Raw genomic sequence first — 17,756 nt, forward strand, 5'->3', positions numbered from 1 at the left:
AAAATGAGCGCTGGAAGCAATCGTGATCACTTCCAACCGCTCTTAGGATATTTCACGATGCCTCGATATTGAGGCATTGTGGACCCCCCTCCCCCCCACTGCCGGGCACCCGAGTGATCGCACCCCCCAGAGCGAACATTTCCGGGTTGGCGCACGTGGCTTCCGATGCTCAGTAAATGTAAAAAACAATAAAAACATTTTTATTTTTTTTTTAATTAACCCATACCCTCTCTCCCTCTTCCCCGGCCATGTACTTCCCGATCGCCGCCGTTCCCCCGCAGTCGATCGGTCTTCTTCTGAGAGGGAGAGTGGGCTGCCCAGACAGTCCACCCCCTCTGCAGTTTAGGACCCACAGGGGCCATGTGACCGCTCTCAAAGAATGGTCACATGGCCACAATAAGTGTCCACAGTGTTTAAAAAAAGTTTTAAAAAAATTAAATAAAGTTAATAAATTAACAAATATATATATATATATATAATATCTATACATATCATCTCATATATAACGTCATACTAAGTGTATTTTTTTATATATATTATAAAAATTACATAATTAAAAACAATAATTTTTACAAAATTATATATGTAATTTTATTCTAACTGTATTTTGATATTAATATATCCCCAGCAGGGGGACTGTCTGATCGGTAATGCTGCTAAAAAGTAAAAAAATAAATATGATGCATATATATTATAAAATAATTAGAGCATTTTATAATATATTATACATACATATATATATATATATGAGATTTCATTAGAAGTATACTTTGAGATATATACACATAGATCTTAAAATACACTTATAATAAAATCATATATATGCATAATATATTATAAGATGCTTTAATTATAATATATAATTATAATATATGGTCTTTTACAAATGGTATGCCATGATGGGGTTAATTTTCATTCCTGGGCTGCTATACGGTCTTAAAGTCAACATAGGCCCAGCAAACCAATCTGGCAAATTTCAATGTGTAAACATGGAAAAGGGGAAAGCCCTACATTTGACCCCTGTAAGTTTGCAAAAACCCATAAATCATGTACATTGGGGGCACTGTTGTACTCCGGAGATATTGCTGAACATAAATTGGGGTGTTCTTTGTCAGTAACGCATAACAGGAACTGAGAGTCCATGCCTAAAGTACAATGTGAGAGAAAAACAAATGGGGAAAAAAAAAAAAATGACTACCCAAAAGGTTGACAAAGACTGGTGGTAGATGTTAGTACATGGAAAGTGTAAACTTACATTGTCCAACTTCAAAAATGTCCCAAATAGGACATGGGTGCATGATGACCAGCTGTGAAAATTCCAAGTTGAAAAACTGGAATGCGCACCCTCCAAATAAGGTATTTTAGTCCCCAGAGAACCTGACACACTTGTACATAGGTGGTATCACTGTACTCAGGAGATGTTGCTAAATACATATTGGGGTGCTCTTTGGCAGTAGCCCTTAAAGTTCTCAGTACATGTATTCTGAAATTGCTATGTGTGTAAAAAAATTATTTTTTTATTTATTTTTTTAATTTGGCATAGATTGGTGGTAAAATGGTTGCATGAAAAGAGTCAAAATACCCCAAGTTTAATATAGAAGGTTGTCTTCTTTTAAAAAATATATACATATGAAGGGTTATTCAGGGATTCCTGGCAGATATCAGTGTTACAATGTAAAAAGTGGTTTGGAAATAACAAGGTGCTACTTGTACTTATTGCCCTATAACTTTCCACACACAAAAAAAAGCTAAGAATGTGTTAACATTGGGTATTTTTAAACTCAGGACAAAATTTAGAAACTATTTAGTACGGGTGTATTTTGGCGGTTGTAGATGTGCAACAGATTTTGGGGGTCAAAGTTCAAAAAAGTGTGTTTAAATTTTTTTATCATATTTTACAATTTTTTATAATAAATTATATGATGAAAATAATCGTATCTTGAGAAAGACCATTTAATGGCGAGAAAAGCTGTATATAATATGTGTAGATACAGTAAATGAATAAGAGGAAAATTACAGCTAAACACAAACACAGCAGAAAATTAAAAACAGCCCTGGTCCCAAACGGTAAGAAAATGGAAAAGTGGTCTAGTCACGACGGGGTTAATAAAAAACACTTATTTGCAACATGCATCAGTGGTCTTACAATTGTTTTATGGACCACTGTAACCCTTACCACACACTAAGAGTTAAGACTCTGAAAACCTTGCACCATGTGTTGTGGTGGACGGGAGAACAAATAAATATAAAAATGAATGGATTTGCAATAATACCACAATGTATATATCAAGCTTTATTACACATTAAAAAAGTTTTGTTCCGTACAAATGCTATTACTACAAGTTAAATACATATCTTATTGGTGAATTATGTGGGGATCCTGTTCAAGAAAAACCTGGACTTCCAGTTATTTGAGTATTAAACCACATAAGGTAGACTTAACAATAATAAAAAGAATATAAAAAAAGTACACACATTTGAGATGTCAGAGCATTAGGAGAAATTACAGCAATTTCTCCAACCTATCATGAAAATGGTAGTGTCAAGAATTTGACTATATAAATAAAAAAGAAAATGGAGCTCAGATTTGAATATATGTTTTCATTACAGATATATAATTTTATCCCTTTAAGGGCAATATTAAAAAAAAAAAAAAAAAAAAAAAAAGCATTCTCTAGAACAGGAGTAGGCAACCTTCAGCACTCCAGGTGTTGTGGACTTTACCAGCATCATGTCAGCAAGAGCATTATGGATTATGTTGCCCACAACATCTGGAGTTCTGAATGTTGCCTTTGCCTACCCTGCTTTAGAGTACAAGGAATGAGGATGTAATAATTCCACAAATCAGAAATGTGCAGAATCCAAACAGTTGACATTTTACATATAAATATATTTTCTTTACAAAAAAACAAAAAAGTGCAAAGAGTGCACACAATACTTTGTACAGACCCTTTGGCAGTGGTTAAAAAAGATTTAGGTGCATGTCACCAATAGGAGAAAGGGACCAAGGCACATTAGTCAGAGGTTTATTCTTTTGTAAATGAGAGGTATGTAGAGTAGACAGCTGCAGTCCTACATTCATAGAACATTACTGGATTTACAAGCTGCTCACTAAACAACTATGAAAGTTATTAGATCGGTGTCACAAATGTGAAAAAAATTATACAATCAGTTATGTTATTACACAAGTCATTATGTACATCGAACATCCTAATTGCAACTTTTTCGCCCTTAGAGTGTGAGAATGCTTAGTAAGCCAGTATTTGGCTCCTCAACATTCAAAGGGTGAAAACTTGAAGAATTGGTTAAACCAGCTCTTCACAAAATAATAATTTTTTTTTTTTTTTTTTTTTTAAACCATAAAGATAGAATCTTCTAAGAAATACTCATGGGCAGTTTGAATGCCACTTAAAATTTCAACGCAGTGAAAAAAAAAATATCAGGCAAAGCAGAATCTCCTTTAGCTTATGGTAAAGTCCAAGGCTGACAGAACTTGTCAAAAGGCAGAGCTTACATAGTCATTGTCAATTTCCACATCTGCCCCAAGGGGTTGCTTGTCACAGATTGCAAGACTTAATCTATGGAGGGTCATGGATCCTTCATAGACATTGGTGTTGTACCCTTGCGCATGATGCACCATACTACAACATTGACACATCAGAAGCTGAAGAATAATAGATGGAACCACCTGCAGGAGACTACTTCGACTGCACCCCAGGATCTCCTAACACCCCAAAAATATGCAAAAGATTCCTGAAGGTGGCATAGATTATACACACGTAAAAATGTTCTTCTGACCCAGGAATTGCTACCAGGATTGATATAGGACAATTATGATCAATGATTTGACTGCACCAAAAAGTTTACCTGTGTTTTCTGTGATGCTCAGCAATATAACATTTAGGGTACCACAATTATATTTACCGTAATACAAAAATATATATATATATGAACCATAGATCACTAAAAAAGTTAACATGCATCGAGATTACAAAAGTGCATGCTTTGCGGATGGAGCACCAAATATATACAAAAATTCATGTATAAAGCAGAAAAACACCAGTTTTGTTTCCTCTAGTGTATAAGAAAGGAGGGTCTATTTTTCTAGCCAAAGTCTTGCAACACTACAAACTGCAAGCTCTTTAGGCAAAGATATATATATATATAGTTTTTAAAGAATATATTCCCTTGTGCCATAATACATTTGTTAAATATATTTATATCTACATACAGTAAAAAAAAAAATTAAAAAAACATTAAAAACATTAAAAACAAAAGATATATAAAATAGAGCACTGTTCAAATAGTCCTTTTCAGAGCAGAATGTGCAGTCATATTCCCCGTATTTTATGCTTTAGGTGTTTGTGCACGTTGGAATTGCCATCTGGGCTAGTGTTGCAGCTGGCTCCTCAGATTCAGGTTTCTTCTTGTTGCAGCAGGGTTTGAAAAACTGGGCATCTATGATTATTTCACCAAAGCGACCTTTATAGATTATCCCGCAGCAAACCCTTTGTCTGTAGGGAAACAAATAATGATAGTGTTTGTAAATTAGTGAAAAGGTTATCTTTGATATCCCATTAAGAGTACCCTGCCCTCCCCAATCTTAATTTTCTATACACCTTTTATTTAGCAGGAACAACATTTTTAATTGTGCAAGAATGCTCTTAATTTTTTAATGCATTTGCCTTCAATATAAATTAAAATGGCCATCATAAATACAATTGATGCTTTAGGGCAGGGCTTGATGAAGTTATTTGGAATCTAGGAGCCAGATAAAAAAGTTAATTCTTAAAGGGACACTATAGTAACCAGAACCACCACAGCTTGATGTAGTTGTTCTGGTGACTATAACCTGTCCCTGCAGGCTTTTCAGTGTAAACACAGCCTTTTCAGAGTTTACATTGCGGCTTAGTAGCACCTCTAGTGTTAGTCACTCAGACGGCCACTTGAGAGTCCTGGGTCAATGCTGCACCGACGTTCAGAGTCTCCAAGCTGTGCATTGAGGCGCTGAATGTTCCTCAGAGAGTCATCAATTCAATGCATCCTTATGAGAAGATGCAGATTGGCACATTTGCTGCGCATGCACAAAATCCTCCCAATGCTTTCTATTGGCTTAGCTTAGATCATAAAGATTGATAATCTCAGCCATTGAGGTGGTACCAGCCATGGTGAAAGTGGCACAGTGTGGGAAAGAAAGGTAAGTAAAAACACCTTCCTCATGCGAATGGAGGGGGCAGGTACCTAAATGCCCGCACGCACACACACACACACACACACATTCTGACAGGTGCACACTCACTCGGAGTCGCTCACACTCTGACCAGGCTCACATTTTTGTATTAAGTGAAACCCACTCAGCCTCCCTACCTTTAAGAGAGCTGAGTGGGTCTTTCCCTGGGGTCCAGTGGGGCTGCTCTCTTTCTGCAGTACACTTACTGCAGCTCCTCTCTTCTCCCTGCTCGCTCTCTGTAATCATGCCGGGGCAACATCATATTCCGGCTCCCGGCATCATTAAACAGCGCGAGGGAGCAGAGAGGAGCTGCAGTAAGTACTGCTCCTTCGCGCACCGCCTCCTTGCTGTCCAGCGCCGGCCGCCTTCAAAGCTCCCTAGGCGGCCACATTAAAGAGCTGGCAAATCCCAGGCGGCAAGGTGAAATTTCTAGTTGCCTTGGCGACCTGGGATTTGTTAAGCCCTGCTTTAGGGGTTAACACAAAAAACCCACAACAAATAAACAAAGCAGTTTTAGGGTATGGTGCAATGGCCACAGATGTCAATGGAATTTTCTTGTTAGTTACTGCTGTAGCGGAACGCAGTAAGCCTGTCCTGCAAAATGCCTGTGTGACTGTAATTGTTATATTTTTACCTATGTTGAAATTGCTATTCGCCTATTTAATATGTGAATTGTATGTTATTCGGTAGTTTCCATCCGTACTATATACTTATGGAAACTACCGAACGGAGAGACCACCCCGGAGAGAAGTGTGCCAGCAATGAAGGTTCACATTCTCTCCAAACCGCAAGTTAACCGGCTCATTAACAGTGTGTCTGGGTGGCCGCCATTCGGCATGCGTACACGTGGCGGCGGCCATCTTACGCATGAAAATCTAAGCGGTGTTTAGTCGTCGAGTGTCTGGAACTCAAATTGGACACTCAAACAACCAAACACCGCTGAGACCTCCAGAGCTCCGTAACTGCCGAACGGAGAGACTTAACGAATCCCCATTCGGTAGTTACAAAGTACCGAATGAGGGAATCACTATCTAGGTGAATTAAAGTATGGATGGCAATTATAAATGTCTGTTTTAACTGCCGAACGGAGACCGACCGCAGGGCCCATTCTCATGGAACCCTTTTCGGATACCAACTCGTGTGCGGTCGGTCAAACTTCACCTTCCTGTAACTGCCGAACCACTGGTCCGATCTGGGTGAATTTTGGATATTATATTCACCCAGATCAGGGCTACCTAGCGGTACCCTAATATTAAGGATATGTGATGGTTTAGGGGTACATCCAAGTTTGGGGTAAAGTACTGTACAAGTTAAGGGGATTATGACTCACTCTGAGGGGAGGAGATGTGTGGGAGGTAACAAGCACTGCATTGGTTACTGTCATAATTACTGTAGTTCCCTCCCTTGCATGGGAGCAGGCTTTATAAGAAACCTTGGAATAAACGATTGTGAGTTCTACTCCTGAAACTGTGTGTCGTCCAGTTATTGGGAGTGCTGTGGGGATTTCGCTGTACCTTTTTACCTGCTGGAAACTCTGCTGTGGATTTACTAATGACTTGTTCCTGAGCCTTCCTTGGATCTAAAGTGGAGAATAGCTGCGAGAAATCAGCTCTCCGCTACAACTGCAACTTTAAATTATAGTTACAAAACAACTGTTTCTCACTAGAAAACTGCTATACATCAACAGTCTGTTAGAATGGAATGGCATTTTTGGAGGGCTGACAGACAAGGTGGGGAGGCATCCAACTATACCAAGGATTTGAGGGAGTTCCATGTACCAACCAAAAGCGGCACCATTCAAGGTGACCGGGATTCCTATCAAGCACTCTGGAACTCAGAGATATTTTGGGCTAGACACCTCTGATTTGAGCACTTTTTAGATAAATTGGGAGCTTAGAGAGGGGCTTCTCGGGGATGGCACAGTTGTGGGGATGTGGACACCTTATGTTTTAACAGTTTTTGTTATCAGGTGCCAAGGTGTCTCGTGCTAATTAAATTACCTGTCCAGGTACAGACACCAAGGTGCCGGGTATGTTGCAATTCTTTTGTTCTCTATGGGAATCTCCTGATGAGGAACCATGTACAAAAAGGGGATAGTGTGAAAATAAGAAAATCAGTTCTTTACACTTCACCAAGTGTCGTTTTGAGAGAGACAGCTATAACACAGCAGCAAGGAGCTTAATCACTCTGGGGCTATAAAAAAAGGAAAGGGAGACTTTGACAGTGACTGCCCAGCTACTCGTGGGAATAATGCCAGTTTGTAAACCTCTTACCCAGAAAAACCCAGACACATAATTCCAAATTGCAATTATTGCACCCACTGAAAAGAGAATTGTGGACATTGAGTTACATGCACACTTAAATGAATATCCTTACAAATGTGCGTATTTGTACAACACGCTGCCAAAGACTAATAATACATGTACAACCCTACATTTACACACTGATAAGCCTCTAAATTTTCACATGATGGTACACCACACAAGTACAATCCTACATTGATACATGACACACAAATACACTCCTGTATTCTGAACGACACAATGTCTCTCCTGCATGGGTGATTCTCTGCATTACATACATATACATACCAACATTTACAACCTGAATGCAAAACAAACTATGCAAGTCAGCATATGCATGCACTCTGGCAACACACACACAAATCTAAACATGTATTTACATTGCACACACTCAGACATAAAATGTTCTAAATAATGATTAATTAATGCATCAATGCTGGCCTTTAGTGGGTCCAGGTTCTAATTTTGCCCAGACATGTAAGCTAGTGTGAGTGCACGCCTAGCAATCTTATTAAACAGAGCTAGATTATACCATGACCACTGGACGCAGTAACAGTTTTTCCCCAACCCCTTACCTTTTCCAATATGTAGGGTCCAAGAAGGAGAAGACAGAATTCCGGCACGGGGCAGTACGCAGTTCTGTGTCTGTGTCCGTGTCAGAGAGAGTACTGCAGGAAGAGGAGTGGTCAGGGGAGGCACTGGACGTAGTGCTGTGAGCGCCAGAATCTGTGGAAACATGTGCATAGCATCTATCGATCAATACAGTGCTATGGGAAGGAGAGGGTCACATGGTCAATGCAGCATAGGTAAGAATTGGTATGCTTGTTATAGAAGTCAATCAACACCATGATTAAAGGAACACTATAGTCACCTAAATTACTTTAGCTAAATAAAGCAGTTTTAGTGTATAGATCATTCCCCTGCAATTTCACTGCTCAATTCACTGTCATTTAGGAGTTAAATCACTTTGATTCTGTTTATGCAGCCCTAGCCACACCTCCCCTGGCTATTATTGACAGAGCATGCATGAAAAAAGTCAGTGAAACAAGGACATTTAAAATTAACTGTTTGGCATTTTATAAGGTGATCAGCAGTAACAGATAGGTTTAAGCTTGCGGTGATACTTTGTCAAGATTCCTATTTATATGTTCTGGGAGGAGAGGGGAATCTTGAACCAAGCAGAATTCAGATAATAAAGGCCAATAGGCAGGTTCACCTTCATCTGCCTGTGTTTTTAAGTCATACATACTAAAATTTTAAAAATTGCAAAGCTTCAGGAGTCACTTGGTGGGTTCCATTTATAATAACCTGCATTAGGCACAGAATTACTTAAATAATATTTGGACATCCTGTGTCACAGCAGAACGACTAAAGTCTAGTAGCAGTGGAGTCTTGTTCATAGGGGCACTTGAGGTAGTGCCCCACCAGTTTTTATGTGGATTTAGAAAAGAAAAAAAAAGTTTTTTTTTTTTTTATATATAGAAGAGATGAGAGCACTCAATAGATGAAAAAAAAAAAAGTAGGTTCTCTCTCTCTCTCTCTCTCAAATGCAACCTTCAGTGAATAGAACACTATTCCCCATTTAACTAGACACATAGTTCTGGGAGTACAGCTGATTTTATTGTTCCAAATGCAGTCTTTTATGAACAGACCCCAAGCATGCGGTCTTCATTCACTACATACAGATCTTGTCCAGGCGCCTATGTGTCTGGGAAACAATGGAGTCAAATTTATTATCTTCTGGATACAGAGAGCTGAATACATAAAAAACTAAAACAAATAAAATCACATGTAAGCAGTTATGAACACCCACAAGTCTTATATCACCAGATAACTCTGGATGGAGTACTCGATGTGGCCAAAATGCACCGTGATCTGTGGAGGTTTGCGGGGATGCCACCCAGTGACATTTTAGACCGACTGCAAGCGTGTTCTTAGCCGAAATCAGTTCCAGGCAGTTACGGTCACTTGCCCGTACTTTAATGGGGACTCTTGATGGTTGAAATAGGGGGGCTCCCCTTGGCTTATCGATCGAGATTGTCCATCCTGATATATTTTAACTCCCCTCCAAAAAGAGTGCTCTCATTGGGCAAGGGGTGAAATCCAGGGTGCAAGTTGACCGGCATAAGGTGATACTTGTGGCCGAGCCAGAGTTCCAGGGTGTTGAGTATCAGCCACCGAAGTTGCATCCATCACTCCAACAGAAGAGCTGGCATCAGGGCAGAGCACTGCTTATCTCTGAACACAAGCCTCCAAGGCTTTTGGCACAGGAGGTGTGGATGGGACCGTGATCTCCACACCTGGATCACAGGGATGCTGGGCAGTCTGCATTAGGGCCCAAGCCATCCTGAAATCTTCCCATCAGCAAAGTGAGTGTCTGTGATATGGTGCAGGCGGCCCATATCCCAAGTGGCAGAAAAGACTTCAGGGAGGGGAGGTCAACATCCCAACTCCTCAGGGACTGAGTATGTACAAGGGAGAGGAGCTGAGTGGGCCCAATCCCCAACCACACAATGAGGAGCTCACCATAACCCTAGCTGAGGCGCTGGCATCGGGACAGAGCTGCGGTGGCCTCTGCCCCCAACTTACTGTTGCTCCTGAAGGTGTGAGCTCTACATTAGTGGATGAGCCCAAGGAGATTGTGACGATAGTCCCCTGGACTTCTCCAATGTTAAAGTGCCCATTATAGGTGCCGGGTGTGCATAGTGTGTTTGTGTAATGTTGGATGTTTGTGTGCTCTCCTGTCCTGCTGATGCTTGCTGCCAACTAGGTGAATTTGGCAATGGAGCCTGTATAGTGCCCTCAGTTGGTAGTAACAGCTATATGTACTACCTGAATAGCAAGTCTAGCCAATTTGCATATTCAGGTAGATTTGCATATTTTGTTTTGGTTATTGTCTTCCCCACCCCTTTAGAAGTTCCTGTATATTTTTTGACAGGATTTGTTTAATTGTATTTTATTTAGTTTGTCATAGCAAGGTTGATGTAACAAACATATGAGTTAGTCATAAGTAAAATAAAGTATTGTTGTTAGTTCCATTTGGAACTGTGTGTCCTGTGTGTATTTTTAGGGATCCCAGTGACCGTCTTTGGACCTGTTGGCTGGTTGTAGGATCCCTCTAGCCCTGGGATAAATCAAGAGAGCTAGGCCTTTGAGCCGCAAGTGCCTTTAAAAGACAATAGTAATCACATTGCAGGCAGACATACCTGCCTGGAAGAAGAGCTGCAGCGGAATAGGCAGAGGGGGTGATTCCTGCCTGGAAGGAAAGCTGTAGCCTGGTTGGGTGGAAAAAGCTCCAGAGAGAACCCAATCGCCATCCGTTAAGTCTTGGTGACTGGGGTTGAAGCACTCCATGCTCCCTCCCCAACAGTTAGGAAGCGGATTAAGTACTCTGTCAGAGTACAGGAGCTCTGTCACACAGGGCAACCACGGATAAGTCCCGCTGACTCATTCAGTATGCTCTGACTCCAGATATGAGTTGGGAGCAGGCAGAGAGGTTCTTTCTGTAGAGGGCACAATAAAAGAGGGCCAGGGTAGTGTTATAGTCTTTAATGTGGTTTTGGTGGTAATTCGTCACACAGATTTCAATATAAAATTATACTGGTTACGCTCCCTAGCTTTTCAAGCAGATAACAGGTCCTGTTACTTCTTGGTTTGAGTAGCTTATTTGCACTGAACTCAAGAGACAGCAGTTGCCCAGACCACCTGCCTTGCAAAAACTTCTCGTTGAGCTGCATTGTGAAGTCTGCGATTGAATAGTTACATAAAGTCTAGGTGGGCTTAGAAGAGGGCTTGCAGAGACAGCAGACAAGAGATCTGCCGGTTTTGCAAGCTGTTTAAATACACTGCCTAGCCAAAAAAAAAAAAAAAAAAGGTCTCCACCTGGATTTAACTAAGCAAATAGGTAAGAGCCTCCTATTGGATAGTTACTGCATGGGTGATTATCTTTCAGCTGGCAACAAGTTATTTAACCCCAACTGATGCAATGAGTAGCTTCTCATTTAAGAACTGTCCAACGCATTATTAAAAACTGGAAGGTTAGTGTGGAACCACCAGTGATGGGCGCATCAGGGTAAGAAGAGAGGCAGATGAAGTAATGCACCCATCATGCCTAGTGCCTACTGTACAAGCCTGTGGGGGCAGTGCTATGATATGGGGTTGCTGCAGTTCGTCACGTCTAGGTTCAGCAACATTATGTGCCCAAAGAATGAGGTCAGCTGAATACCTAAATTTACTGAATGACCAGGTTATTCCATCAATTGATTTTTTTCTTCCCTGATGGTTCTTAGTGGTTTCAGGGAGCATGAGACATTATTTTCACACATGGATTGGCCACCACAGAGTCCAAACTTTAACCCCATTGAGAATCTTTGGGATGTGCTGTGTGCAGTGGTCCAACTCACCCATCATCAATATAAGATCTTGCTGAAAAATTAATGCAACACTGGGCGGAAATAAATTTTGTGACATTGCAGAAGCTTATTGAAACAATGCCACAGCGATTGCGTGCTCTAATCAAATATAAAGGCAGTCCAATTAAATAATTAGAGTGTGTGACCTTTTTTGGTAGTGACTTTTTTTTTGGCCTGGCAGTGTATAATGCCAATGGGAAAAAAAACGCATGCAAGTTTTCATGTGGGGTATATACCAGAGCTCCGGTACTTCGGCTGAGTACCTCGTCTAAGAACCTCCCCCTATTCCCGCAAAATAGATGAAGACTATAGCTCTCACCCAAACATCAGCCAATACTTGATGTAGGGTGAGAATAGTGAACACTTTATTGAACAAAACACAGGCTTTTATACAGGGAGTGCAGAATTATTAGGCAAGTTGTATTTTTGAGGATTAATTTTATTATTGAACAACAACCATGTTCTCAATGAACCCAAAAAAACTCATTAATATCAAAGCTGAATATTTTTGGAAGTAGTTTTTAGTTTGTTCTTAGTTATAGCTATTTTAGGGGGATATCTGTGTGTGCAGGTGACTATTACTGTGCATAATTATTAGGCAACTTAACAAAAAACAAATATATACCCATTTCAATTATTTATTTTTACCAGTGAAACCAATATAACATCTCAACATTCACAAATATACATTTCTGACATTCAAAAACATAACAAAAACAAATCAGTGACCAATATAGCCACCTTTCTTTGCAAGGACACTCAAAAGCCTGCCATCCATGGATTCTGTCAGTGTTTTGATCTGTTCACCATCAACATTGCGTGCAGCAGCAACCACAGCCTCCCAGACACTGTTCAGAGAGGTGTACTGTTTTCCCTCCTTGTAAATCTCACATTTGATGATGGACCACAGGTTCTCAATGGGGTTCAGATCAGGTGAACAAGGAGGCCATGTCATTAGATTTTCTTCTTTTATACCCTTTCTTGCCAGCCACGCTGTGGAGTACTTGGACGCGTGTGATGGAGCATTGTCCTGCATGAAAATCATGTTTTTCTTGAAGGATGCAAACTTCTTCCTGTACCACTGCTTGAAGAAGGTGTCTTCCAGAAACTGGCAGTAGGACTGGGAGTTGAGCTTGACTCCATCCTCAACCCGAAAAGGCCCCACAAGCTCATCTTTGATGATACCAGCCCAAACCAGTACTCCACCTCCACCTTGCTGGCGTCTGAGTCGGACTGGAGCTCTCTGCCCTTTACCAATCCATCCATCTGGCCCATCAAGACTCACTCTCATTTCATCAGTCCATAAAACCTTAGAAAAATCAGTCTTGAGATATTTCTTGGCCCAGTCTTGACGTTTCAGCTTGTGTGTCTTGTTCAGTGGTGGTCGTCTTTCAGCCTTTCTTACCTTGGCCATGTCTCTGAGTATTGCACACCTTGTGCTTTTGGGCACTCCAGTGATGTTGCAGCTCTGAAATATGGCTAAACTGGTGGCAAGTGGCATCTTGGCAGCTGCACGCTTGACTTTTCTCAGTTCATGGGCAGTTATTTTGCGCCTTGGTTTCTCCACACGCTTCTTGCGACCCTGTTGACTATTTTGAATGAAACGCTCGATTGTTCGATGATCACGCTTCAGAAGCTTTGCAATTTTAAGAGTGCTGCATCCCTCTGCAAGATATCTCACTATTTTTGACTTTTCTGAGCCTGTCAAGTCCTTCTTTTAACCCATTTTGCCAAAGGAAAGGAAGTTGCCTAATAATTATGCACACCTGATATAGGGTGTTGATGTCATTAGACCACACCCCTTCTCATTACAGAGATGCACATCACCTAATATGCTTAATTGGTAGTAGGCTTTCGAGCCTATACAGCTTGGAGTAAGACAACATGCATAAAGAGGATGATGTGGTCAAAATACTCATTTGCCTAATAATTCTGCACTCCCTGTATACACAGACCCCCAGCATGGTGTCTCCAGCAGAAACATAGGTAAAAATCTAACAGTAAAAAATAGGTGCGCAAAATAAATATAAAGGACAGCCAACCTGGCTGGGTTATAAACAGTTTATAGTACAAAGCATGCAAAGTGCCATGCAGGGATGTATAAAAAAATGCAAATGCATGCAGTAGATAATCCCCAAATAAACACTGTAACCATGCAGACAGATAGAAGTGACCAATAATTAGTTATATATACTTGCACAGGTCTGTTCAGGCAGTCCAATCTACAATATAAGAAGACACAGACCTAGTGCAGCATTGTTAAAGAGTAAATAATAAAATAAAGGGGAAAAATTCCAAACTCACAATTGTGGAGTGGTTGTAGTACCACTCCAGACTATCAGGTTCCACGAGGATCAGCCCCCTGTGATCGTTGGATCCGACTGGTGATTAGCTGAAAGAACTCACTCTATGACCAGCCAGGTGTAGAAAACTTCAATTTATTGCAACACAATCTAAAAACAATGTATAAAAAAATACCACTGCTGCTGCTGGTGTATGTGTATGAGTCCAATAAGTCCAGGTATCAACAAGGATAAACCATCGTTGAAGTTCTATCCTCCTCTGTGTCCTGGCTTATCGGCAGCTCTCTCCTTCAGCGCAGTTACTTCCGGGTTCCGGTGCACAGAAACATAAGTAAGCCCACCTCCTACTGCACATACCCACCATCTTCTTTAACGTTTTCAGTCACTCTACAGGCGACACTCATCCTGTGGCTAGTTGAAAGAAAACCTAAAAGACTGCATGTCAGCTATTTCTTGGCTCCATATTACCACTGCATGTTAATAATATTGACAGCTGCAAATGTAATATTGCCGCTTTAACCCTGAGAGCCAATAGTGAATCAGCAGTAGTTGACATGTTTGGAGTCTGAGTATCTTGAGGTTTTAACCATGTGCGGAGAGCTAATGGAGTAGCTGACATGTTTTATAACAGCAGCAAAATGTTACCAAAACAAGAGCAATACTGAAGATGAGATCATGAGAAGGAAAGCTAAGAGAGGGCTAGGAAGAGAGAGAGCTGGAGCATTGTACAAAGACCATGTACGGTGTGGCTATCTCTGTATAGTCCATCAGTGATCTTGGCTGTGTGGGATAGTTCTGCTTTGCATGCTGTACTGAGCATTGCCATGGTAACCTGGAGCAACGCTCTCGCAGCACGCAAGAGGAGGGCAGCAGATTGTGCTGGAGGGTAATATTACACTCCTGGGCATCCTCTTCACAGGAGTAGCATGCTGTGCCACCGGACTACAAGGTAATCTAGTGTGTCCCCCCTCCCCCTCCCCCTCACTGCCCACAGGTAAGCAGCAGGGAGGGGTGAATAAGCTTAAGTATAAATAAATAAATACCCCCCGCCCCAGTCTCTATCCAACCCACAAACACTAAATGTATCTACTACAAAAGCACAGACACTGCATACCTTACACAGACACTGCATAATGGATGTGCTGTGGTTTTGTTGATGGGTGGGCACAATTTCATACTTGGACCCAGGCAGCACAATGCTTGGGCCGGCCCTCCTCAGCTCTATGCATCATAGATATTTTTATGTGGAGCCCAGCTTGTTTTATAGCATGAGCGTCTCTTTATTGTGCTCAGCTGTATTGTAGGAGTATCTCTATTCTGTATAGGGAGGAGTAACATTCTGGGGAAGAAGTCTGGCACTCCACCATCTTAAAACATCACCTGCCACCACTGAATAAAATGAACACATATAGAACATGGTTTACTTTGCTGGCTTTACATATAAAAACTAATTCAACAAAACCAGTTCTAGGTTTCTCATTTTAAAATAAAAACATACATCTACAAATGTAGAGTACTAAAACACTTTAGTACCATCTCCTACTTACAGTGACTTGAAATTTTCTTCTTCAGCTGTGCAACTTTCCCACTTTGCAGCCTCTGAGTGGCAAGTGATCGGATCTTCTTTGGCCTAATCCTTACAGCTTTAAGATTTGGTCCACCCCTAGCATCTACAACCTGCCATAAAAAAAAAATGTAACAGTTGTAAACAAATGTCACATTTTATTTTCACTTGTTTCACACAGTCTTGATTTTGAACTTACATGATTCCAGTTCTTTTTGGAACCAGAGGGTAGTTTCTTCCATCTTTTTACTAGGAGGACACATGCATTGCAAATATCTCCAGTACGGCTGTCACGTAGCCTGAGTAAAGCAGAGAATTATGATTTTAGGTGAATCCACTACAGTGTACACCATTCTTATAAACATTTTTTCCTTCAATATAGAACATTTGTATCACTTTAAAGATTCCTGGCTGAAAGTAAAAAAAAAAAAAAACCAAAAAACCACATCCACACAGACATCACACAAATACACCATCATGCACCATATAGTTTCACCATTTAATCTGGATGTTGAGGATAGTAAAAGAGTTGACACTTTGTGTGTCTGGGGGGCAGCTATTAGAAGTAAATAGTCATACGCTGAATGTATGTCTTTAGCAATAACAATACGTTGATGTTGAAATCTTGCAAATCAATAAGAAGGACAACATGTAAATATTTAATATATTGCATAGAAATCTTACCCAAAGCAACTCTGAAAATCTCCTTCGTAGCGTTTGCTGTCTGTGAAACGGGAACTGGAGGATTTTGCCTTACAAATACAACAACCCCTCGTACTACGGTACGTCTTCGGCTTGTAAAACCCAATCATTTTCTAAACAATGGCCAATCTGGAACAAAACATAAAAATGTATCATATTTGTAGTACACGCTGCTGGTGCTGTGGAACTCATATCTGGGTATTGTGGCTGGTTAGTGAGACAGTTTCATACAGACACTTTATGTAAGACCCTAGACTACACCTACGTATAAGTAACCCATTATAGGTGCAGGGTGTGTATTGTTGTTTTATTGTTATATGTTTTGTGTGCTCTCCTGTCTTGCTGATGTTTGCTACCAAGTAGGTGGATTTGACTGCAGAGCTTTTACAATGCCACCTTTTGGTAGCAACAGCAATATGCACAACCTTAATAGCAAGGCTTGTTAATGTGCACATTCTGTGATATTTTGTGTTAGTTATGGTCTTCCCCACCCCTTTATAAATATATTGTTACATTATTATAAGTTCCTGTATGTTTTTTTTTAATATGATTTGGTTAATAGCATGTTATTGAGTTTGTCATAGCAAGGTTGATGCAACGAACATATGGGCTATAAAAACAAAAAGGAGGTGAGGGTTGCGTTAAAAGTCTCGTAACAGTAAATATACATATAGAAAACCGACCAAATGGAGTTGATCCGTCCGGATGATAAAATATCCGTATATGTGGAGAGACAAGGGGAAATACGACAGACAGCCGATAGTGTAATAGGTCAAAGATCCAAAAGTAAAATGGATAAAATGAAGGTAGTAGACTCACATTTAAAAGAGCTCAAACCAGCTCTGGAGTGGGCGCACGAATTCAAACCGCCCATAGGAAAGCATTACTCAATGCTTTCCTATAGACGTCCAGCGTCTTTAGTGAGAATCACGGAAGCGCCTCAACAGCTGTCAGTGAGACAGCCACTAGAGTCTGGATTAACCTTCAGTGAAACAGCAGTTAAAACTAGAGGGACCTGGCACACAGACCACTTCATTGAGCTGAAGTGATCTGGGTGTCTATAGTGGTCCTTTAAGTGTATGTGTATCTGCATGCACTGGCATACATACCGCGGTCGCAGGGGTCAAAGCCCTGCTATCCCTGCGACCAGGTGCCGGACGCCATGTGTTGCGGTCCCGGCACACACAGAGTAAGTGCGCAGGGGGCGGGGGGGCACAGATCTATTTTCGCACAGGGGCCCAT

The 17,756-nt window shown here is 40.8% G+C and overlaps 1 protein-coding gene across 1 annotated transcript in view; it reads right to left on the reverse strand.

Moving 5' to 3' along the window:
- Positions 1 to 4,273: 4,273 nt before the first annotated feature.
- Positions 4,274 to 17,756, reverse strand: part of SINHCAF (SIN3-HDAC complex associated factor) — a 35,014-nt gene continuing 21,531 nt past the window's right edge. The window contains exons 2-6 of the mRNA XM_063445314.1: positions 16,497 to 16,643; positions 16,012 to 16,111; positions 15,796 to 15,925; positions 8,109 to 8,259; positions 4,274 to 4,514 (exon numbers count right to left, since the gene is read on the reverse strand). Coding sequence (XP_063301384.1) covers positions 4,355 to 4,514; positions 8,109 to 8,259; positions 15,796 to 15,925; positions 16,012 to 16,111; positions 16,497 to 16,624 — 669 coding nt within the window. The 5' untranslated portion in view covers positions 16,625 to 16,643 and the 3' untranslated portion in view covers positions 4,274 to 4,354. The remainder of the gene's footprint in view (positions 4,515 to 8,108; positions 8,260 to 15,795; positions 15,926 to 16,011; positions 16,112 to 16,496; positions 16,644 to 17,756) is intronic.

Source organism: Pelobates fuscus, chromosome 3, assembly GCF_036172605.1.
Source record: "Pelobates fuscus isolate aPelFus1 chromosome 3, aPelFus1.pri, whole genome shotgun sequence".
NCBI lineage: Eukaryota > Metazoa > Chordata > Amphibia > Anura > Pelobatidae > Pelobates > Pelobates fuscus.